The sequence below is a fragment of the Tenebrio molitor genome, chromosome 2, assembly GCF_963966145.1.
Source record: "Tenebrio molitor chromosome 2, icTenMoli1.1, whole genome shotgun sequence".
NCBI lineage: Eukaryota > Metazoa > Arthropoda > Insecta > Coleoptera > Tenebrionidae > Tenebrio > Tenebrio molitor.
The window spans coordinates 28,811,514-28,836,510 of record NC_091047.1 but is presented as its reverse complement, the minus strand read 5'-3'; the positions used below and the strand labels follow the sequence as shown (position 1 = coordinate 28,836,510).

Below are 24,997 nucleotides of genomic sequence, written 5' to 3'. Positions count from 1 at the left end.
ATCTACCGGAGGAGAACAAGAGATGATGATTCGGAGCCCACGTAGGATCCTACCCAGTGCATTTTTCAGCCGCCTCCGTCCATTTTTATATAGATAAATTTCCATGTCGGACGCGCTACTCGATGGATATGGCGTTGAGGAGATGTCGCAAGCAGGACAACAAAAATTTGTATTTTCATGAGTTTTGTCATTAATCAGATGCCTGAGCAATCGGAACGTCTAATGAATGATTCACACTTTTCGCCAACGGCCCGACTTATTATAGATTATTGGCAACGACAATAGACGAGTCTTTGTATTCAAATATTTGTGCTAGTTAAGACTAGAATGTCCATATTTTCGCTTTCATTCGATGACCTGCTTTTGGTGACATCTAGAAAGCGCGACTGGCGACATCTGGCGGGTGAGCGCGAGACAGGCCTTAAGAGTGGTGAGTGCAGAGACTTTTCGAAGATTCGGATTTGTTTAATTGGGTTAAATACACTCAACTGGGTAATGTTTACCATTTTGTGCCGCTAAATAAATTTGGGACAGGTTATATAACGCTTTGCGTCACCTTCTTCTTCGACCTGCATTCTTTATTAACACCCAACACTGTGACATTTGCCTAGATCGAAACTAGCAAAACCATAAATTACTCGAAAATCACTTTCAAACGATCGGACTTTCAAGTTTCGGTGATTGGAAAATTCGTCGAAAATCGTTCAAAACGAGAAGGACAAAAAACAATTCTCGGGCAGGTTCTCGTACAACTTTCGATTTCAAGGACAAAACATGAGAGGTCTGAGACTGAAGATTGTTAATAAATTTGAATTGTCAAAGAAACGAGAAAATTCCGAACCTGCAGTTGCTGCGACTTGTAAAACAACAACACAGAGAAAATGTCATTTAAAGAATCATTTTTTGACATTCGAGTTTCAAAATGACAAAAAGCCAGAAGTTTGTTGAATTATTATTTAATTATGAAAAAATTGATTTTAGTTATGTGGATCAAGTACAGTTGGGAAAAAAACGAATTGTGAAATTTTGAGGTCAAAAATGATAAAAACTGTCATTTTGTGTCTACAGTCTGACTTGCATTTTTAGAGCTGCACATGGTGATGTAAGTTGATTCATATCTTCGAAGGATTAACTTGAAGCACCGAAACTGATAAAATAGTCTGGATTGAAAACTGCCAAAAATCGTTGACATGACAATTAATTGACAGCTGTTTTAATCTGATTATATCATAATTTTATTTATAACAAAGTGCATTTTCAGCCTTGATTTCTTCTTACATACAGACTGATTCACATAACTTTCCGATCCTAATGAAATTTAAATACAGCCAGTAATACGTTATTCAGCTGTAACTTGATACCTTTATTTACTATGAAATCTGGACACTCCTGGCCTTATTGACAATCACTTGACAATTATTATTCTTTTTTGTATAATTCAGAAATATTTTTTGTTAATTAAAACGTGCTCCAGTGACGAAAGGGTGGATATGATATTGATATATGATGAGTCAGTTTCTTAAATAAAAAGAAATATTGTCGATTACTGCCATTTTCAAATTTTTATAATTGAGACTTTTGTGAGGGATGTCCAAACCATACAAAACTTTTAAATTATTCATATGTTTGGATCAAGTTGTGAATGAAAAACGTATTCCTGCAGCATGGGAATCAGTCTGAATATTTAGATGGAACAAGCTTAAAATAGTTTTTGAACTTTAGGATGGAAATTTAAACTGAAAATTTTGCAAAAAGTTATTTCAAAAACCTTAAACTAGAGAATCAAATTTTTTAAACTAGTTTTGTTGTTAATTTTGGAATGCGAATGAAATATGTACTTACTTGTAAAAAGTTTTGTTTTTAATGTACAGGTGTTTCTGAAATACGTGTGTTAATTTTAACCAGTGAAAGAACTCGCCAATTTATGAAGCTTTTCTCTATAACATTTTGTAAAATTCGTAAAAGTATTCCAAGATTTTTTGCCCCACAATTTTTACCAAACGAGTCGTTTTGTGTGATTAACTAGTTTCTATTTTTTGTAACCATGAGAATCTAAATTTTGATTTATATTTTTTTCTATAACAATGAAACTTTTTAACAAAGCTATGTTTCTATCACAACAGAAAATTTTCGCCCTTACCCATAGGCGGGTATACACTTTGATGGTTAATTTATTCCAAATTTTAAATCAATTTGTATTGCTTTTTCGTAAAAATGTTATAGAGACAAGTTCCTTGATTTGGCGCGTTCTTCCACTGGTTAAAATTAACACACGTATTTCAGAAACACCCTGTATAAACCAAAAATGTTATACAGAATTTATTAAAAAATTAAAAAAAATCAAAATTAAGGCTAAAACACAAACAATAGATTGTTATCTTTAATTAATATCAGAGTCTTTTTATACATTTTTGTTAAACCAGTAGCTGAGCTGTAAGTGTATAAGGTACATAATAGAGTTGTTCATTTATTTATTTTTTCTATTTATTTTTTTAAATAAATGCTACACCGTTCCACATCATGGAGATAGGGCCCAGCATTTTCTAATGTGCCATGACGTCGCAGTAAGTGGAGAGAACCGAGAATGATGGTCTTTTGGATCGTTGGTAGCCATCAAGGTGGAACTGGCGCTGCAGGAAGGGATGAAGTTATTAAATTCCCTTATGAAGGGTTGCTTCATACCACCGAGGACTCCGACAATCAAAACAGCTGACCTGACCTCGTGTCCCGTTTGTTATTTATTATTATCATGATGAAAATTTTGAATTCTTATCTCTTAATTTTTAGACCATAAATAGGAGTAAAAAAAAATTAATAAAAAGACTTTCAAGAGTTTTTTTGTGGTAATATATTTTTTTTTTGTGGAACAAAAACAACTAAAACGAACCACTCTTTTGATTCTTGGTCCAAAAGCCTCAACAAATGTTACCTAATTATTTAAACCTTGAATCTGTTGCTAAACTTTCGCTTTCATGTACGAGTAAAGCAGACGGAGAGTAATAAAGCCAAAAATCGTCAAAAGTATAGTCCTTTCTTAAATGTGGCATTTTTTTTTGTGAAATGTTTCTCATTCAAGACCTAAATATAAAAACCCATGGAAGTAGGTACCTAAGAATTATTTCCAAACCTTTACTTTTCTTTTCAGTTCCATTAAACGTCAAAAAATAAAGTCTACAACTTTCGATTTTCCAAAAATTGGGTCAACCTACAATTGATCGCACAGTTTTGGGAAAAAAAAACTCCAAAATGCAAACCACTCCAGTCGCCGTTCGACTTTCGACTTTCAAACGACAATTCAAAAAGTCCAAGAAAAACTGTCGGTGCTAACGCAATTAGTTCTAAGTGTCGCACCTTGACCAACTCAAGACCAAACCATAGATAATCCCGGCTGGCTAAGAGAAGAACGTTACGACATTCGACGTAATTGTCGGTGAGCGATGTTAAACAGTAAATTCACATCAATTAATGCTTTTACATAACGCAGTAAGTAGAGCATGCGCTTGCACTGTACCGTACAATGCTCGACAATAACAACAGATGAGAGGAAAAGTTGAAAAGTGCCACAGGTAATGGATTCGAGGCGGTCTCCATTCGAGAAGACGTCAATCGTTTATCACTACTTCTTACGTTTCGTGATAGCCGCAGAAGGAGTGATAAGATCCTTGTTATACAATATTCCGGCCTGCACCTGTCTATAAAATAATAACCGCCTTAGTGAATTTAATCAACAAAATTATTCATGGCGTAGTTATTATTATACGATATGTCAGGTTATTTATTGCGGTTGGCTCTAATTTAATAATAATAACAGTCATTCGGAAAGATAATGTTCTTTCAGGATATTTAAGCGTAAAAAGTTATTCGTCCAACAATGAAATGAAGATAAGTTTGTTTCTGTAATATTGATGTTACTGAGAAGTTTTAAAAAATTGCGAGTTACTAAAAGACTGCCTTACACAGATATAAATCGGGACAAGTGTATAGTCGTGCAACAACTTTAACGTAATGCTGCAGGGCCTATCGTTAAAAGATTAACTAGCTAAACAAAGAAGGAAGAAATTAACGTAAATAAACAGATAATTTAATAAACTGGCTTTGCATTTAAAATGAGTACGGAGGTGATCTGTTTTGGACTAAATAATACTTTTTTAGGAAAACGGAAATTTTACGTGTTCGCAAGCGGACGAAAAGTAACTCTTTTTCGGACGCTGACCGTGGCACCATATATTGGTCTGTTTAGTAAGTTAGCAACGAAACCGACAAAACCGATAAGTGTTCTATCACCATAAATTATGTAAATAAGTAATTGCATTGGAAATAGTATAATGTATAATGTATAAATTTATCCATTTGAAAAAGTTATACCTATACCAAATAAATTTGTAATTTTTCCAATGATATCTTTTGCTTTGTAAGTTCGTGCGGTCGCCTAAACAATTAAAGGTTTTTGTCCTCGCCTGTTTTCAAGCCGCAGCTGCGCCTCGGCCAGAAAACTCAGATTCGGACGAAAAAGATGCACTTTTTGGCCTTGATACACAAATAACTATTTTCAGTAGAAGGTATTAAATAATAATCCTTTCATTATTGAAGTTAAAGTGTACCTATTATAATGTGAGAGTTCTTAGACGACTATATCAAGCAAAATTCATTTTTGGCTTTACTTCTGCCCTGCGAAATTATCATAACTCATTATTTTTTATTAAGAAATTATTACAAATGAAACAAGTAAGTATAACAAGGTTAAAAGACAGAAAGTGACATGCATGGTTAACTCATTTTATTAGCACTTTGTAATGGTCGATTTTAAATTGATGATAAAAGAAATTAAAACCCGTATTTATCTACTTATTTTTTCCTCTTTTAATCCTTTGTTGACTGTTTGACTTTGAAATAAATATTTTTGCAATTCGATTTTCGATTTACAACGACAATACTTATTATTAAAAAAAATGAATAGTGAAATAATGACTTCAAAAACAGTGTTTTTTTTTAGGAAATACTGTTTCCCTTTTCTTGTGGCATTTTTAATAGTAGATTATGTTATGAGGAGCAAAAATGAAGTTTTATGTGCTGCGGCTGGTAGATTGGCTGCCGAACGCAGTGAGGCAGACAAACTAGCCAAAGCACATAAAACCATTTTTGCTCCGAATAACATATACATACTATTTTTTCTTCAAACCTTCAGAACAAATTATTTAAGACATGTCAAGAAACCAGGTAGGAATTTCAAATGATTTGGCTAGTACTTTACAGCCGCTCATCAGCGGAGATAATAACTTCACGGACGCCCTCAGCGGAGATAATAACTTCACGGACGCTCCTTAGCGGAGATAATAACTTCACGGACGCTGGTCAGCTCGTTAGATGCCATGACAATGAAGTGACACTTAGGCATAATCAATGCAGCAGTGCAATGTCATATTTTACGGACGTTTGAAGAAAAACATTATTAAACCAAATTATTTTCACCTCTGAAAGAAAATAAGAATTAAGCAATAATTTTTCAGTTTGTTTTGGTTTTTTGTCTTTAACATTCCTTTTGATCCCTTCTGTGTTTTATCGCACGACACAATGAACCTCTAAAAATATATTTTCTGCTGAGGAACTATCGGAAATGAAAAAATATTTTAGTATAAGAGTATAGTCGTGTTTGCAACAGAAAAAATAATACTGATGGGCAGAAATGTTTTAGATATAATTATGTACATATTTATATAATTTTTTTGTAGAAACGGTTTGTATATATGTATGTAATAAGTATGAAAGCATTAACATTGTTTGATATTAAGATTAAATTTTTTTAATTATCAGTTTATTTTTCCATTTTTTAAATTCCAATAGATAAGTTCTCTTTTGTTAATATACAATATTGAGGAATTAAAATTCACATTAGGTACATTTTATCAACGCTAAATTATAAACAAGCTTTTTTTGGAACCATTTGTCCAATATGGCGTTGCTATTTCGTCAATCTGCGAATAGAACTATGTATTTCATTAATTTTATTATAAAGTACGAGACGATTGAAGACAAAATAAACAACAACTGATTACTACTTGTGCCTTCAAAACAAATAATCCTAACCTCTCTTCAGAAATCAGAAGAATGACGCTTAGAACGTCCATCAGCGCCATCCATTGCCCAAACAACAAATCCAACGCCAACTCTCCGATGAACGTGAAATTTTGTCAGAGCCGCCTTGACTAGAACAGTAAACAGCTCGCCGCCTACATTCTAAAATTGAATTTTACTCATAATCCGGTGGCAGAAGCGGCCGAGCAAAAACCCGGACGTTGATCTAAAAAAACAGAAGCATAAACAAACAATGGTAAGACTCTTAACCCGCCCAACTAAAGACAATGGCTCATTCTGACTCCTCTCTTTATCAATATCATATCGTTAATCTCGCAGTATTGTCGGCAGCTCTTATGTCAACAGAAGTCCAAATCTCCATCCATCACCTTCGTGTATTGCGGTCGCAAACGTTTACATTACGCACCGGTACCACCGACCGGGAGCAGTCAGGCGATCCGCACATTTTTCCCGAAATAGCGACAGAAAAAACTGGAAATAATATTTTTAATCCGGTTTCACACGGTTTCCAGTGTTGTTTGCCTGCAAGACTGCTTTATTTATATTTGGGTGCTTGCCAAGGCTTCATTTTCCGATTTCCTCCGCTTCCTGGCCAGGTTTTGCAAGGGTACTGTCGCAGGTACCACCTCCAAAACCTATTTTTACCATCGCAGCAGCTTATCATTATTATTATCTGGTCTATCGTACACACCCGCTTACTCGGCATTCAGGCCGGATTAACCATTATTATTGTTGTTATCACTAATTATTATAAAAAATTTATTATCTTCACATATTCAGTCATAATGTATCATATGTATCACATTTAATGTTAATTTGTTTTTTTTTTTTATTTTCCATTTATCTTTCAAGGATTAACGGTCATAATTTGCAATAGATTAATATGGATTTTATTATTTACTTAATCATTTGTACTTAACAAAGAGAATTATTTCTTTAACATCAGTACGGTACGAGACAGACGACTAGATTAAAACAAAGAATGAATTACCTCCATATAATTCTGACAAGCGATTTTTACTATGTTTGCTGTTTAAATTTATTGCTACTTATTTATGATGGAAGTACCGCGAAGATCCTGCATTACTGTCGTAACTCAAAGTAGTGAAAAAAAATTTTCGTGCACGGTCCAAGAGACAATCAGTCTTCTTATTAATGTGTTCATTGTTTTAGGTCTAAATATTTTAGAAAAGGCATGATGGATGGTCGGGTATCTGCGTGGTACTCGGATACCCGCTGGTACCCGGCACTAGCAAACATAAATTAACCCATATACCAGTACCAGTATTATTAATGCAATTTATTACCCAAAGAATATTAAGTTCTTGCACGTCAACCTTGAAAAGGAAAAAGTTTCCTGTACACAAGCCGCGCAAAGAAACCGCGTTGCGTTACGTAAGGTACGATTTACCACTTTAACAGTTCATTTAGTGGGACTATTGTTCTCTCCATTTCACTTGCGAACATCTAACCGGATAATGGTTGCACAAGACAGAGAACCGCGACGTGAGTCCAACGGGCTGAACAGGAGACTAAATGGTACCTCATGCGGAACATTTGTAAGAAAAGGGAAATTAATTTGATTTGAATCCAGTCGGTTTACGTGTGCATCGGTGATTGATGCAAAGGGAAGCACTGGGATCCGGTTCAGAATGAGCATCGGTGATACAACGGTACCAACAACTTGTATCGCAGAAGTCGACACCTAAGAAAAATGTAAAAAATACGAAGATTTCATTTAAAACAGTGTCGTTAATAAAATAGTACAGCACAATCGTGATTTGCTTGAGTATTTTATGCTGTTACGAGATTTTGTAGTCTTGGTGGCGATATGTCAACTATAAATCCATAACGAAAGGATTAATGTGGCTTACTCTATGTGGAATGCTTTAAAGCCATGCACAATTCTGGTTTCTTTTAAATTCCTGGTTTCTCTTGAATGTAACGGTTAGATCAGGTTTTTGTTTCATTTCTCTACAGATTTCCCAAATATAAAAAATGTAATAAGCGGTACTGATGGAAAATGTGTTTTAGGAACAAAACAACACGATTAAAAGACATTATATTGAAGGCTTCAAGTCAAATTGGCATGTTTCTCATTCTGTTAATTTTACAAGAAACGAAAAAATCTTTTACTGATAGTAACCTGTCTGAAGTTTTAGAGTCTCTGATAGCACTTATCCTTTAGAAGAGTTTTTTAAAGAATTTTTCACTTCTTGAAATGTTAAATGAATGATACGACCCTTTGACCTGAAGGCCTCGATGTGCCAGTTCTTGTTTACGAGATAGAGTAGGTATTGAAGAGTCCATTGTGAACGCACCACTCGTCAGTCTGCAGAGTAAAAACCCAAACAATGCAAAGTGAGGTTAGCTTTAAACAGCTCATCCGTGATCTGTAATCCGTGGTGCGTTTACAATCGACTCTTCAACGCCTACTTTGAGGTGAAATTTAAAAAAAACACGATATATTCATTGTTTATTAATTTGTTGCATTATTATTTCCACTACATACATGAATTGACTGCATTTTGATGTCCCATTTTTTTTTTAATTTTTCATAATCTAACTACATATGTAAATGATTCAAAACTGAGAAGCACGTTCTGGCTCTTAAATTTATTTTATAAAATTATCAAAAATGAATTTTCCTTGCACGAATTAACTGGATGCACTATTATCAGAAGTTAAAAAAAAAATGTTTTGAAATTTGTAAAACATTTTCATTGTACAGTACTAACAATACACTTTGAGTTTTTGGCAAAATTTATATTTTAATTAGTATAAAACACTATTTTTTAAAATTAGACTCAAATTTACTTTTTGTGCACTAGATCTTCATAAGTTTTCCAATTTCCCTAATAATTTTTGAAAAAAATGTGGTGCTTTATTTCCAAGTTAAATAACTAAAATATGTATACCTATTATGCAATTTTTACAAAAAAAAATTCCAAATGTTACATCATTATTCAGACATATGTATGTATGTATTTACCAAATCATCCAAAGTTCTCAAAAATGCAAAATTCAAAATTCTTTTCAATTCTGAAAAATATTAATCAGAGGATTTCCCTTGCTATTCAACGTGGAAACGCTGCAAGCATTCGGGGCACTTTTCTAGATTCCGCATTATTATCGGAAATTTTTGCATTATAAATCAAAAATGTTATGTACCTAATTATGTTATCAATACAATAATCAGATTTTTTTTAAATTTAAATTTAAGCAAATTTTCCTGTTAGAGATATTATTAGAAATTAATAATGTAATATAATCATTAATCTGCTTCAGATTTTGGCATTACATTTATATTATTTTCTACACTATTTTTTTTTTACAGAGATTTTCTATATATTTTCGTAAGGTCTATGTATACATTTTTACGAGCCCAAATAGCAAAAGTACCATCTATTAGTTCTAATTTTTGTAAATTCTATGGGACAATTAATCCAGATAAGCAATATTATTTTTAGAACTAACTTAAAAAAAAAACGTTATGATGTTAGGTACTACAAATGAGCTTATTTTCAACTAAGGATAAATTACTAAAAGATTGTAGATCAATAAATCTTGCAGACTTATTTTTGCAGTACTGGAGGAAGGTAGTCTTCTTGGACATTTCTATTTTTGTTTGCAGTTCCACTTTGGAGAATTTTTGTGATTTTATCTCTAAACTCTAAACAGCTTAGATTTTAAATTTTGAGAAATCAAGATTATTTATTCGAAAAAAATATATTATACCGTAATTCATGAGTAAAATTTCATTTGTATCTTATAGAAGAACTGTTGCATAGCATCTGATAGCTCTGGTACTCGTATTTTTAAAGTGACACAAATCAAGGCCACTGTTCATTGTTATCTGTTGCAGTAAGTACTCTTCAATACAAAAAATATTAAACTGAAAATTTGTTACTGCGGTTTCAGAATTAAGTGAATCTTCTTGAGTTAACGGTTTTGTCATCGATAAATATACGCACACTTCCTGATCACGTGCTTTTTACGATTCTTCTACTCAATGCTCGTTTTGTAAGAGCACCGAGATGCTGGTGTTACTGCAACAAATAAAAAAAAACGTACTCGTTACGAAACCTGAGGGTACTTTTCGCCAGTGTCTCCTCTAACGCCCGATACCACCTCGGTACGCAGCTCGCAAAGATTATGCAAAAATATTAGAAACAAGATCTATTATGTATTCGAGGCCGTCGAGAGATACGCTTGCAAAAAATCTGTTTATTATATTTGCATGCAAGTCTGACGTAAGAGGAGCTGGCGATTCGCCAAACACCGGCGCAAAACTCGCGAAACTGCCCTATCCTAACCTCTAAATCGGTGCAAAGGTCGCGGATGAAACGACCGCCGCACACTCGACACATCAGGACGAAATTACGGCGCTGGCCAATAAGAGCGCCGGATCTGACACCGTTTGCCGAAAAGTCGTACCGCTCCACGGCCAATTTGATTTCGAGCCCGCGTTCGATCAGTACCGGCGGTACTGCATTCCTCTGTAAAATACCACAGCCTCCTCTGCTAATATTTAACGATACAATACATTAGTGTAAGTATCGTAAAGTCGCCTCTTGTCCCCGTTCGCTGCATTCGCCACTGTATATACTTCGCTGTTTACATTTCGGTGCATGCACAGCCTAATAAAAACATTTCCTTATTCCCAAAATAAAAAGTTTAATAGGTTATAGTGGATGTTAGAGGAACACATCGTTCGGTCGTTATTTTTAGATCGAGGCACGATCTTCTCAAAGACCACTATTATTTACGCTCAAATCGACAAAATGGCCACGTTTGACAAAATGGTGACGCAAAAACAAACCTTTGGGCGATTGTTCGGCCGCATGGAACATGTGTGGCGCGAGATTATTACTCATTTGGGTTTTATGTGGTGTTTATCGGCTGGTGGCGGGTACTTTGTCAAAATATGGAAGCAAGAAAGTACCACTTTGGGAAAATGTCGACGACACGAGAGGCAAGTGTCAAAAACGAATATGCAAGATGCAATCAATTAAAAATGAGTACTTACATGTTAATTGTTTACAGTGTCGTCAAAGCTATAATTCGATCTTGTAAAACAGTACTATGATGGTTACTTAACTTTCTAATAACAATAATAAACATTCGAGCAGCGTACGAGACATAAAATTTCTTTTGGGTTGTTTAAAATGCAACAAATGTAAAGAACCAAAACAGGAACCGAAATAAAATAAAAATACATTTATCTAAATTGCAATCCACTGAATTTCATTTCTTTATTTTTTACGATGTTAATAAGATTTTTCAAAAATTTCATAAGACCCTAACACAAAAAATACTAATTTGATTTTCTTTTTTTCTTAATTCATTCTGTATTCATTACTGTTAAAATATTTCTCTTTACTGAAAATTTTAGTAGCTTCACTAAAATAGAAATATGTATCTTAGGTAGGTACACTTCGTTTGACAATAATCCTCATGTTTCCGATTTTTAACGATGATTTATTCTTATTGTTATTTTCACATTTAAAATTTACAGTTTACGTATAAAATCCTCTCCAGTATACCGGACAAGATCATGACCTGTTGCTAGCTTACACGCTTCCACAAATCAATATTTTACGCTCATCTCTGATAAAATTATACATAATGTATGTTTGCGTCTGTTATGTAACGTGATACATCCTTGTGCTTTTATCTTCCTCCAAGATGTGCCGGTATTAAATGTTATTGAGGCTCTGGCAGCGATTATTACACGTAATTTATTGCAAAACGGTACCTACGGGTGTAGTGTTTCTGTCGAGATGCACTTCTTTTTCAAAACGTTTTGTTGGCACGAAAGAGAAGAGAAGAAGAGACGAAAGTGTCAAATCTCCGAGTGTCGGGACCGGCGCCGGCGTACCGATGCAACATTTTTTGTTTGGTACTGATTTATCGACAGAAAAAGACGAGTTGGTGTTTTTAACAAACAAAATAAAATTATCTACAGACAGAATTAAATTTAAATTAATAAAGTGGCTCTGGTACGTTAATTGGTGCAATAAGACTAAAAAAGATGAAGATTAAAATGTTTTTTACCAAAAATATTCCAACTTATAATAATGTTTTTAATAAACAATTTCATTAGATTTACTGTGGTGCAGGTGAAACGAGAGAAAAATATGTGATAAGAAAATCGAGACACGGATGTTTCCACTGTTTAGAAGGTACGTCATTGATAAAGTTTCGCTAAAACGTGGAAGAAAATAATAAACAGTGTGTGTATGTCACGAAGCAATAGAGGGACAAAAAAAAATTGACATTTTAAATGTGATTCATAAAAAATACGGAAAGGACTAATTGAAAATCAATTAGGACGATATTTTATTGATGGTTTTATTCACCTTCAAATGACAAGAAAACAAAGTGAAAGTTTTTGAATAGAGGATTGATCTAAGGTTAAAAATTTATGGATAATTATTAAGACCTTAACAATAAGGATTGTAATAAAAAAACGATAAAAACATAATGACATGAAAAATAATAGTTTATTTAAAGTTCAAAGCAAAAATATGTAGATCTTTATAAGGAAAAACACAAAAACAAATGAAAAGAGGAAGAAGAAAAGAAGAAGAAAGAAATTTGTTACAACATTTTTTGAGACAAAATATAAGCAATGCATTCACGTACGGTAAACTCAGAACTAATAAAATATTGTTTATTAAGATTAAATTAGGTAAGATAAAAATGAACATAATGACATGAAAAAAGAATAAATCAATCTACAAATGCAAAGCAAAAATATGTAGGTAGATTTTTATAAAGGAAAAACACAGAAGAAAATCAAAAGAGGAAAGAAATTACAAATGCTAACAAACAATTGAAAAGAATAAAAAAGACACTCAGAAAATGCAGATGACAGATAAATAATAACAATAATAAACATAATCATCATTCGATCTGTGAGGTTAAGCGGTGTCGGAAGCGATCAGTCTTTGAATGGGTGACCGCCGGGGGAAACGGTATTCCGTTGCAGCTTCAATACTTCATAATTTCATTGTTTTCAATATTGTCTGTAACCCATAATGTGTGAACAAACTCCGAAGTGGATGTCGTCTAAAAAGTGGACTTTTAGCAAAAATAAGTGATAAAAATATAGTGCTTTCAAAATTATCATTACTTAATAGAAATGTCCGTAATGATAAATAAATCCGGCCTCGATGCCGATGTAGATAGTTAAAAAATAATATCTCATAAATTGAATGAAGTAATTCGCCTTTCCTGATTCAACAGCAAATTAAAACTTCATAAGATATTTTTGTATAGAATGCCTAAAAGTAAAAGTTGATTATTGTATACAGGGTGTCCCAGAACTGGCTCCCCAGAGAAAACAGGCATGTGCCGACAACAAAAGATACTCCAAATTGACTAAAATAAATTTTCTGCTAGCTCAAATTACCGAGTTATAAATTTTTTAATTTCACCAATCCCGGAAGCTCGTCCTCAGATGTTACTAAAAAATCCGATCGGTTGCTAAACAACAACAAAAAATCTCTGATATCGCACAAATCAATAAAATGTTTAGGCAACTGGAATTTTGACGTTTTCCGATATAAAAATTCGTTGACGTTTATCTGTCATCAACATCAAGACTTGACAATTGCAAAATTCGAAATAAAACAATAAAAATGGCGATTCTAAAAAGAACCATTTATTTAAATATTAAATAGGTAACAATGTTAAAGCAGATGTTCGAATTCGAAATGACCACCATTCATTTGTATGCACAATTGTGCTCTACGTAACAAACTTCTTGTAGTAGCGTTAGTTATCATTTCTTCAGTAACTGCAACAAAGCCTCCTGAATTCGAACTCTCAGATCAGCCTCTGAATTTATGGGCCGCCGATAAATGATTCAGATCTGGAGACCTGGCAGGCCAATGATGCGGTCCTCCTCGACCGATCCAGCGCTGTGGATATTGGTTATCCAAAATTTCCCGAACGTTTCTGCTAAAATGTTGGAACCAGTCATTTATGCGATAAGCAAGAGGTACAATTTCAAGTAAATCAGGTAGCTCCGTGCCAATGAACTGAGCATATCTTGCCCCCGTTAATCTTGAGGAGAATTGAAACGGTCCAATCTAGAGCCGGGGATTCGGAATTTTAACAAATGGAAGGATCCACCACGCTTATACTTGCCAAACGATCGCCCAATAGCCCAGTCCACAAATTAACAGAAAACCTATGTTGAAAACCTCTGGGAAATAATTCTCTTGGATTTTCCTCTGCCCAGATATGAAGGTTGTGATTATTGGAACAACCTTACCGTCAAAATAACGACTCATCAGAAAACAGTATCCGTGACAAGAAGTGTGGAGCATCGTTTTGGTTTATTAACCACAGATAAAACTCTCGCCTAATTGGATAATCCTCTGACAGAAGATGTTGTACTCCTGTATAGTGGTACGGGTGCCTCCTATTATCAGCTGGAACTCTCTGCACCGAACTCTTGGATAAACCCATTTCACGAGAAACTGTTCGAATACTCCGGGTGCCGTCTTCCTCAAAGACATTCAATACTCCTCGTGTTCGACAGTCCTTACATTTCTTGGAGTACCCCCAACTTCTTCTTCGAACTGGCTGCATCTGACCCGTTTCTCGACCCCGAGCGATTAATTTCAGGATTGTTTTATGATCCGGATGACTTTGTCTTTGTGGAAATTGTTCACGGTACAACCTTACTGCTTCACGTGCATTGTTCCCACATCGCGCAAAAGTAAGAATCATATCTACGTACTCAGAGGAAAAATACATGTTAAATGATACACTTGAATTAAATATCGCAGCGAAATTGTATAACAAATGTCAAACTGACGTAAACAATCATTCTAATAAATGTAGTGGACCAAATCTAATGGACAGAATTATAGAGGTTTACGGATAAAAAGGAAACCTAGGCAACGCAAAATTGCGATTATTCCACCTTAATGATGCTCAACTCTAATTGGTCAACTTCAGAATGTCTTTTCTCGGTTATCATTTGAGATAGGACGTCTTTTCTTCAAAATACACGTTAATATATTTGCCCTAAGGCTCCCTTTTTTCTCTGGGGAGCCAGTTCTGGGACAGCCTGTATAGGTGTCCCAGAATTGCCTCACTAGAAAAAAAGGAGTTTTTGGGTAGATGGGATAATCTGAATTTTAAAGAAAGAAACTCCTATCTCATAGATAATCGAAAAAAAAGACATCCTAACCTTGACCAATCAGAGTTGAGCACCATCAAGTTAGGATGACCGCAATTTTGCGTTGCCGGGATTTCGAATTTTGTTGCGATTTCAATAATCATTTTTGCTGTCTAGCAATCTGTAATACCGGAGAACAAGCTTCTCGGATTGGTGAAATTGAAAAGTGTTTAACTCGGTTATGTGAGCTAGGGAACATTAATTTTAGTTATCTTGGAGACTCTTTTGCTGTCAGCACATGTCTGTTTTCTATGGGGAGGCAGTTCTGGAACAGGCACACCAAGCACTGTAGCCAATCGCCTAGCGCGCCACTTTGCAATCGGGAGGTCCCGGGTTCCAACCCCAGTGCCGCCTGATCTGTAGTGGGTTTTTTCAGGGGTTTCCCCACTACATCACATCGTGGTATGAGCACAGATCTCATATCACAGATAAGCCGAATGCTGGGTCAGTATTTACCCCTCAGTACCTACCACCTTCCTTCCGCACCCATCCTCACCGCACCCATCCCGAACTTTCCGTCAGTGTGGCTGAAAAGGCTATGGAAAGCGTCAGCAGCCCGCCCTCCCTCGGGGGGAAAGAAAGATGTATTCTTTCCTTTCTTTGGGACAGGCTGTATATATAATTCGCCAGGTGAACTTTGTTTTTATTAGAAAAATTTTCGGATAATTTTAATTGTTTAACAACGTTTTTTTTTTATTTTTTTGAATGGGACTGCTCCATAGATAGATAAATTCTGATTTATGCCGATACCATATATGGAGACTGATAGTTCCTGTGATAATTCAATTTTAATGGGTTAAAGCGAAATTCTAATTTTACATAGAAATTTCCACAAAAAAAATCCTTGGAAGCACAGTACGACCGAGAAACTTCCTAATCCGGTAGATAATTGAAGATTGATTTATTAAGTAACCTGCACTGTCTGCGTTTTTATGATTTGCAGCATTGTACAAATATAGTACAGATAAGAAAACTGTGCATCCTAAACAAAAATTCTCGAAGCGAGCTACCTCCATTTTTTAGGTGTCTCGTTCGAATAAATGTGTCACTTAAATTCCGAAAGATTTTGAAACTTCCCCTAACCCAAATTCAAATATAATCTAACGATGTTCAAAATAACGCGAACATATAAATAAATTAGTAGTGCATTTTGACCCACTTAATTAATTTTATAATCTTATCTCTCCGCCTAATTCGTTTCCAAACAACCGAAACGATTGACGTCTTCATAAACTTCTGGAAAATTTTCAAGAGAAAAATCTCTTTCCGACCGGTGCAGTGTCGGCCTTGATATTGCTCTATCAGATCGTGAAGGTCGTTTCATATTTTACTATACACCTGCATTGGTAATTGTTACACAGCTGACTACTCCTGTTATTGTTAGTTACATTCTAAATTTTTATGTTTGATGCGATTTTACAACTGACTGCAACAGGAAACTGCAACTGCACCGACGCCTTTCTTATTGAAAAGTGCGGCCTAGGTCGAAAAATGCAATTTCTTTTTAATTAGTGTCGCAGGAAAGGGATTTTTAACGGATTTTCATTCCAAAAAAGCAGAAAACCTTGCGCCTTAGAGGCCTTCAGACTAGGTTTCGCTTTGAAGAAAATGCCTGCGACTGACGTCTATTTATAAAATTGACTCACCAAACAATATTACGGCAGATATTACCGGCGGAATTACTTTTACAGCGTCAATTAAGGTGTGATTAGTTCACTATTCTCAAATATACGTGTTGTGTTCAACTTTTAACCGTAAACATTTTCCAAATTTTTATCTTTTGTTTACCGGAGCAAATCTGTCCAGATAACTGATCTGAAGGGTAAAAGAGTCGATCCAATACGACTAATTGCAGAATTCCCTCAAGAAATCAATTGGAGACTGCACATGCAACAAGAGCAGAATTAATTAAGTGACGACGCAAAATTCCAGACAAACAGAATTAAAATGCAAATGCAATTAGGCTAAAATTTGCTTTTCGTATCGATCAGGTCCGATTTGGACAACAGACGTGATCCCTTTTTCTAAGAATATTTTTGGTACTTTCGTCAGTTTATCTGCGCAGTTATTTATCAGATTTAATCATTTCCGTCTGATGATGTTATCGAAAATTTTTATGGTTTAATAGAAAGCAGCGATCACCTTGACACAAATAGCAATTTCTACCTGTAAATGTATCTAATTTGAAAAATGAAAACAATAATTGGTGATTTTTGTTTGTTCGGTTTGTAACACAACGTGTTTTACGTTGTGGAGGTAATGAATTTGAAAACAATGGGAAATTGACGATAAGCGCTACAATTTGTGGAGAATTATTGCAGAGACTGTAATATTTTTAAGGCTTGGAAATGTCCAATTAAAAATTAATAGACTATTTACAACGTTGAGTTAAGGTGGAACACAAAGACGACAAATTCGTCGTAAAATTTTTCAAAAAACTAACAATATTTTTACAAAAATAAATAAATAAAAAGAAGTTTTGTAATAACCATAAAGTTTTTCATTAACTATTTGCATTTTATGACAAAGATAATAGTTGGAAATTTATGTGAATATAGATCAAAATAAGATAATTATGAAAAAAAAAGTGTTGATATAAGGTAATTTTCTCTGATACTGTTTTAAATATCCATTTAGATTTGCCTACAGAATTTTTGATTAAACCGTTTTTATTTTTATCTTATAGAGATAGACACCTTATGATATCATTAATTAAAGATTTATCTGTTTTGGGCTAACCATTTGAAATTATAAATGAGATAATTCTTATGCCACTATTAAAAACACCAAACAAACAATATTATGCACCTGAAATGGGTACTTTGATAGTGTAAAATACAATATTTTAGTACACTCGCACTTGGCCAAGTTTTACTTAATTGGCTACAAACATAAAGAAACTAAAAAAGAATTTCTGGTGGAATACCTAACAGTGCTTCATTATCACTTTCATTACAGCATTCACTCGTGTTAGTTTATTTTATTTTACACAGACAGCGATGTGAAAAATTATGCATTTAGCTTGTGCAGAAATCACTTTTTTTACACGCAGAATTACAACACTCCACTCGTGCATGTAACCTTCCCACTTGTAAAAAAAGTGGCGCTTTATAGAAAAATTGCATAACTCTTTCAAACCTGAGACAGACTTGTTCTACAAACATTTTAATATGTGTTTGATAATAATTAAAAAAATATTTAATAATACATAACTTACATAAGCTCAAATTGTAAAACGTATACAAGGTGTAAACGGAACACCATCATTTCTATAATGAATAACATCTCTATGTTATGAAAATTTAAACACCGTCACAGGAAACAAAATGTTCTGAAAAAACAACAAATAGAGGTTATAATTTAGGCTTTTACCATGGACCCATCGATGATTCACTTTCTTTTTTTAACCTGCAACGTATATTTTATTAACTGATCCTGATAAAACTTTTTTTTTTCATTACAGTAGGATTAAAAATAGTGTACTTTCATCAAGAAAAAAATCAAAAAGCTCAAGAATTATGTATTAAATTATTAACAAAAAAATCAAGTCACTAATAGACTATTGTAAAAATTGTAATTCTTACAGGCTTTTTTATCACAATGCAAATACTTGGTCTACATATACAGGGTGATTCAAAACGAACGCACCAACTATTAGCAGTTGTACAGAATACAGGGAGAAGAATATAAAAAAATTGGAAAAAAATTTTTCCCAGCTTCAATTAAAAGTTACAGCGTGTTAAATTTAGAAAATTTTAATCAAAAATGTTGAAAAAATTTTTTTGTTCCAATTAGGTACATTAGACGGAGTATTCGTTCAATTGCAATAACATTCACTAATTAAATTAGTTTTCTTTTAGTCCGTTTGCCTTTTTAAAAACCGAAATTTAAAATTTTTGTTACACAATTTTTGAATAAATCTTAGTCAATTAATCATGTGCTTGTATATGTCAACAAAAAAAATCAAAATTTCGAAAAATAAGAAAAAACAAAAAAGCATCAGGAGAAAGAACATTTGTATTATTTTTTTTGACGTTCCTCTCACTACTTTATACGATTACAAGTAATTGGTGCGGTCGTTTTGATACATACTGTATTGCTCAATATACATATTATGTATATTGCATGTCGTGGTAATCAATGCAAAGGAAACCTCTTCTTGGAACTGAAAACGTTGACTTCAGCAAAATATAAGGGTATATTTCAAAGAAGACTTAATTTAAATGTGTTGTGGGATATTACAAGAAATATTAGTGAGGTAATTTTTCACAGACTGATCATTAAATTACCATAATTATAATTTTTGGTTTAGGCAAGATCTAGCAGGTTCTATTTTACTCCCCGTGAATTCCAGTGTAGTATCTGTTTCCAACAAGATGGATCTACGATCCACAACGCTCTTACCAACATTAATTATGTACAAAAACAATTCGGGAACAACTGGACTGGCACACCGGTACGTACTAGTCTCTTTGCCACCTTGTTCTCCAGATTTGTATCCTCTGGATTTCTTCCTTAGGGAATACTAACAATTTGTTCAAGCCAGCGTTGTCAGTTGCAAGAAAACGTCCGCTCTGCGTCCACCACTATACTTTGAATTTGAGCAACATGTATAGATTAAGTATTAGTGTTGTGATAAAAAAACCGTAAGAACCAATTTTAGTTTGCTAAATGATACTTTAGTAGTGATTGTGATGGTGATTATGACTGTTTATTTTTTTGTAAACATTTTCTTATCAATGAACTCATTTACATCACAGTAATGAAAAAAATGGCTGTCAAAATAAAAATTTACATTACCATTTAAAAAGAAAAAGTGAACCGGCCTCCATCAATGGGTCCATGGTCAAAAGACTAAACTACTACCACTGTTTTTTAGCACCATTTTGATGTCTGTAGGTAGACGAAAATAACGTCCCTATGATGTTCTCCTTTTTTATATTGTTTTCTATTCGATTTGTGAAATTCTAATTTTACACAGAAATTTTCACAAAAAAATCCTTGGAACAAAGCACAGTACGACCAAAAAAACTTCCTAATTCGGTAGATAATTGAAGATTGGTTTGCATGTCTATTAAACAAAGTACTTGCTGAAACCAAAGATTTTAAGTTATAATTTAATTTAAAATTGTGCTGTGACGTAGCATGCAAAACAAAAAAAAAACCTTCATAATATTAAGTTTATATAAACAAGGTAGGTGTGTTATGCTAAAAAAGACTGGTTAAAAATAATAAAATTTTGATTGAAAAATAAACAATTATCTTTTTGATTCTAACATAAAGATATATTCAGATTTAACAAAACATGATTAACCTTCAGCGATTGAAATCTTAATTATAAAACCTCAGAACAGACTCTAATGTGTGTGCAGTGCTAATTTTTAGATGTTTAATTTTTTTTTATTTAAAAAGAAGTGATCAACCTCTTGAAACTTTCTAAAATAAAACTATTCCGTAGATGTTTCAACAAAAGAATTCAGTTATTTTCACTCAGAACAAGAAGTTTAATTAATTAACGAATAGTCTAAAAAAGTACCGTGTTATGATTTTAAGTAATTCAAAATTTTACCACTCCAGGTAACTTCTTTAAGGCTAAATCAACTAAAATAAAAATTAGAAAAACTCAGAATTGACTTTCAACGTTGAACAATGAAAATGTTTGACAAGAAAAGTTACTTTATCGGAACACGTCAGCATTAATTGGTAAGTTTCTGGAGATATTGTTCACATAACATTGACTACCTAGAAATATGTTTTTTTTTTTATTGGACAGTTTACATGAAATTTTTGAAAATGAAAAAAAAATCTTAGTTTCAAAGGATAATTTTGGATTTTAATTGTTAGTTGAAGGAAAGATTAAATACAAAACAAAAAATAAAGAAGCAATAAAATAACGTGTAGGAATTATGGTCAGCTATGACTCAACGTGAAAACCTAAATTACAGATCCTATAGAATTTAAAAAGTTGGCACTTTTTTTCTGAAGTTTAACAATTTCAAACTTTGAGACTCGGAAACATTTTTGTAAAAGTGTTTTCAAGGGTAAAACCACAAGTCGTGAGAATTTTTTGGCAATACTGTTGTTTTCTTGGAAATGATGTGCGAAATTAAGTATTATTAATTACATCTGATTTTAATTAGTATTTGTTGGAAAAACCTACAATGTCATTGATTCGTTTATTATGGCGTTGAATTATCGAAAGATTAATACAAATAAGTAAAACGTTATCAATAATCAGACTTTGTATTTTGCAACAACATTTTCACCTCGCTTGGAGTTCAAAATGAAAACACTCGGTAAATCCCGTAAATATGATTTTCCAACAAAATATTTAATTTGATAAGATATATTTTGTCTAAATAAAAACTGTATAAAAACAATCAATGTTGTTCCATTTAAATGTTCACTTTTCAATTTTATGGGCGATGTTTGCTCAGCGTAGGTGATAGATTTTTCCGCGTATAGATAACGCGGACTTGAAGATGTATTCGATATGTCCAAGCGACTTTCCTTTAACTTTGTAACAGAGAAAAAAACCAAGTCAGCTCCACGTTGTAGAATTTGATAATACCTCCGATATAGAGGAAAAAAGTAAATAAAAAGGCAGATAATAGATAGGTAAATAAGATTAGTGTTTGATAAGCCTCATGTACATTAATCATTTCTGCTCGTATTGAAAATTATTGCACACGCAATAAATTAAAAAAAGATTTAAAAATATACAACAGAAAAGCGTCACAGTATAAATTTATTTAAATTGTAAATGACCACATGCAAACCACTTGGTTTGGATCTAGTGAATAATATCGGGGCAAACCAAGTCTTCACGTCATTTCCGTTCATCAATATGTGCACAGTCGCAGATATATTTAAAAAACAAATTTTTCAAAAGTTTGCGAGATGTTTAAAATGGTAATAATTAGGGCCCGGATTTTAGGCAAAATGGACTATTTTTATTTTTTAAGGCACATGTATGAAACTTGTCTATAAATGATTTCTGGCTTAATTAGAGTAATTAGAGCCATATTTGATTCTGCCTATTCGGCCTAAAATGCCCTTTAAATACCTATTTTACCTTTTAACTGCCTGAACATGCCTAAAATGACCAAAAATCAATTTCATTTTTGCGGTTTTTTCCCAATTTTCGAATTCTGGGAAGTTTACGGTATTGAAAATGTAAAAGTGGTACCTCAATAAAATTTACAATGCTTTATGATTTTAAAATTTAAGGAGATGTAATTACTGAAATGTACAAAGTGCAGTACAATACAGGAATTACTTTTTCGCTTTTACGGTTGGGACCATGATGTCAGCGGTAAATACTCCGACAATACCTAAGTACCACAAACCATTAGACTGGACTGGCATAAATTACAGAGTTTATCTGTTTGCCTCTGTTCGAAGGGGTGCAGGTATACGCGGTCTAATGTTTTCTGATACTTAGGTATTGTTAGAAGCTTTAACGTTTATAAAATGGTCCTTGCCATAAAAACGAAAATTAAAATCCCGAAGTGAAACAATAAGAGAAACCTTAAGGGTGTCATTTTCTAAAAATTTAAGAAATATAAAATTAACCATCTCCTCTGAAATTTGGTGGGAGACGTAAATATAAGCATTACAAATTTGTCATTTCTCGTTTACTTTATCTCCGTGCAGTGGTCGTGTTTCTTGTGAACCTGTTTAAAGTGAACATAATGCCGAAACAAAAAATTAGTTTACGCGAAAAAATATTACAGTGGACAAGCAAGAAAGATTTATATGAAATAAAATCAACCCGAGAAATGTTTTGTAAAGCTTGTGGTAAACTGGTAAGTTAAGCATAATTAAAAATATGTCATTTTATATTTTTTACTTATTTGAAAATTTTATTTTTTGTAGTTTATATGCGAAAAAAAATGTCACTTGCAACAGCATGAGCAAACGGCCATCCATAAAGAGAACATTATGACACCGCTTCGGCAAACGTTGCTGACACAGAACTTGGAGGAATCGGCAAATAGTACATTCAATATGGAACTTTGTAACGTCTTTTTAGCTGCCAATATACCATGGCACAAACTACAAAATCCTGCGTTTCAGAATTTTCTGACAAAATATTGTGGTAGAAAAATTCCGGATGAGTCTACTTTACGGAAAAATTATTTACCAAAATGCTACAAAGATGTATGAACATACTATCTTTTAATATTTAATTTAAAATTATTTTCACTTTTAGACTATTGACCGCATTCGGAATGAGCTGGATCCTTTTAACATATGGGTTTCAGTTGACGAAACAACAGATGCACTTGGGCGATGTGTGGCGAATTGTCTGGTTGGGAAACTTTCAGAAGATGAACCTGGAAAATCTTATCTTTTGGCGTCTAAACAATTAGAAAGAACAAATCATGAGACAATAGCTAGATTCGTAAATCAATCTTTAGGTAAGGGTTTTTCACTTTTTTAAATTTATTTTGATTTAAAATTTCTATGCGTAGAAATCTTGTGGAGTACCAGAGTTGTTGCTGAAAAGTTTCTTTTGTTTGTAACGGATGGAGCACCATATATGATAAAATCTGGTAGACACCTTAAGGTGTTTTATCCAAAAATTGTGCATGTCACATGCTTAGCGCATGCTTTAAATCTAGTGGCTGAAAAAATTCGCTATCAATATGAAGATGTGGATAATTTAATTTCGAACGTGAAAAAAATTTTCGTTAAGGCACCTTTGAGAGTTGAAATGTACAAAGAAAAACTAAAAGAAATGCCACTGCCTCCACAGCCAATTTTAACACGATGGGGAACATGGCTTCAGGCTGCTATGTTTTACAGCGAACACTTTGATTCCATTAAAGAAGTAAGTATATAAAAGATAAGCAAATTAATTGATTGTTAAACTGTTTTTAACTACTCACAGGTTGTCATGTCCTTTGATGGAAGTTCTGCTGTTGCTATTCAAAAAGCACAGTCTATAATGAAGAAACCCGGAATAAAAAACCAATTAATTTATGTTCGCAGTAATTTTAAAATAATCTGCGAAAGTATTACTCAATTGGAAAAAAATGGGTTACCTTTAACCGATTCAATCAAAATTGTTGAAAACGTATTTACCTCCCTAAAAAAATCTCCAGGCCCTGTAGCAGCAGTAGCATTAAAAAAACTTGAAGATGTTACTGAAAAAAATCCTGGATACAAATTTCTTCTAGAATTGGCAAGAATTTTTAGAGGTGAAGATGTGCCGGAACATGACACCAAAATGGAAGAAATTTATTACAAATTTGCGCCCATTACCTCTTGCGAGGTAGAAAGAAATTTTTCAAAATATAAGTCCATTTTGGTGGATAACCGACAATGTTTTAAAGTAGAAAATTTAGAGCAATATCTTGTATGCAATGTAAATACGTAACAATGTAAATAACTAACAAACTTGTAGTATTGTATATTAATTAATAAAAAATAATTAGTAAATATCTTGTTGTGTGTACCTACTTAAAACTTTAAAAACACATTTTTTAATTTAATTAACCACAACTTTAAGGACCTAGTATGGCTTATTTTCAGTTTTTAAGGGACTATTTGCAGTAGTTTAAGGGACTATTTTAGGCACCTATTTCCGACTTTTTAATTGCCTAAAATCCGGGCCCTAGTAATAATAAACGGGACGATTAAAATATGCCGAAAAGTAGAGAATTTCTTAAATGTCAAACCAATAAATGAAAATATGTT

General features: G+C 33.3%; 1 protein-coding gene and 1 long non-coding RNA gene across 2 annotated transcripts; one reads left to right on the top strand and one right to left on the bottom strand.

Moving 5' to 3' along the window:
* Positions 1-12,471: 12,471 nt before the first annotated feature.
* LOC138123724 (uncharacterized) lies at positions 12,472-21,047 on the bottom strand. The gene is made up of 3 exons (XR_011156891.1): positions 18,510-21,047; positions 13,232-17,173; positions 12,472-13,167 (listed from the first exon to the last, which is right to left on the bottom strand). It is a non-coding gene; the product is annotated as an uncharacterized lncRNA (long non-coding RNA).
* A 30-nt stretch (positions 21,048-21,077) lies between these two features.
* On the top strand, positions 21,078-24,739 carry LOC138123723 (uncharacterized). The gene is made up of 4 exons (XM_069038517.1): positions 21,078-23,455; positions 23,508-23,715; positions 23,770-24,128; positions 24,189-24,739. The coding sequence occupies exons 1-4, from the start codon at positions 23,237-23,239 to the stop codon at positions 24,675-24,677; spliced, it is 1,275 nt and encodes a 424-aa protein (XP_068894618.1). The 5' UTR covers positions 21,078-23,236; the 3' UTR covers positions 24,678-24,739.
* The last annotated feature ends 258 nt before the right edge of the window (positions 24,740-24,997 follow it).

Coding starts and splice junctions, on each gene's coding strand:
- LOC138123723 (XM_069038517.1), top strand. CDS start 23,237: ATGACACCGCTTCGGCAAACGTTGCTGACACAGAACTTGGAGGAATCG. Junction 23,456..23,507: donor TACCAAAATGCTACAAAGAT/GTATGAACATAC, acceptor TTTCACTTTTAG/ACTATTGACCGCATTCGGAA. Junction 23,716..23,769: donor ATTCGTAAATCAATCTTTAG/GTAAGGGTTTTT, acceptor TTCTATGCGTAG/AAATCTTGTGGAGTACCAGA.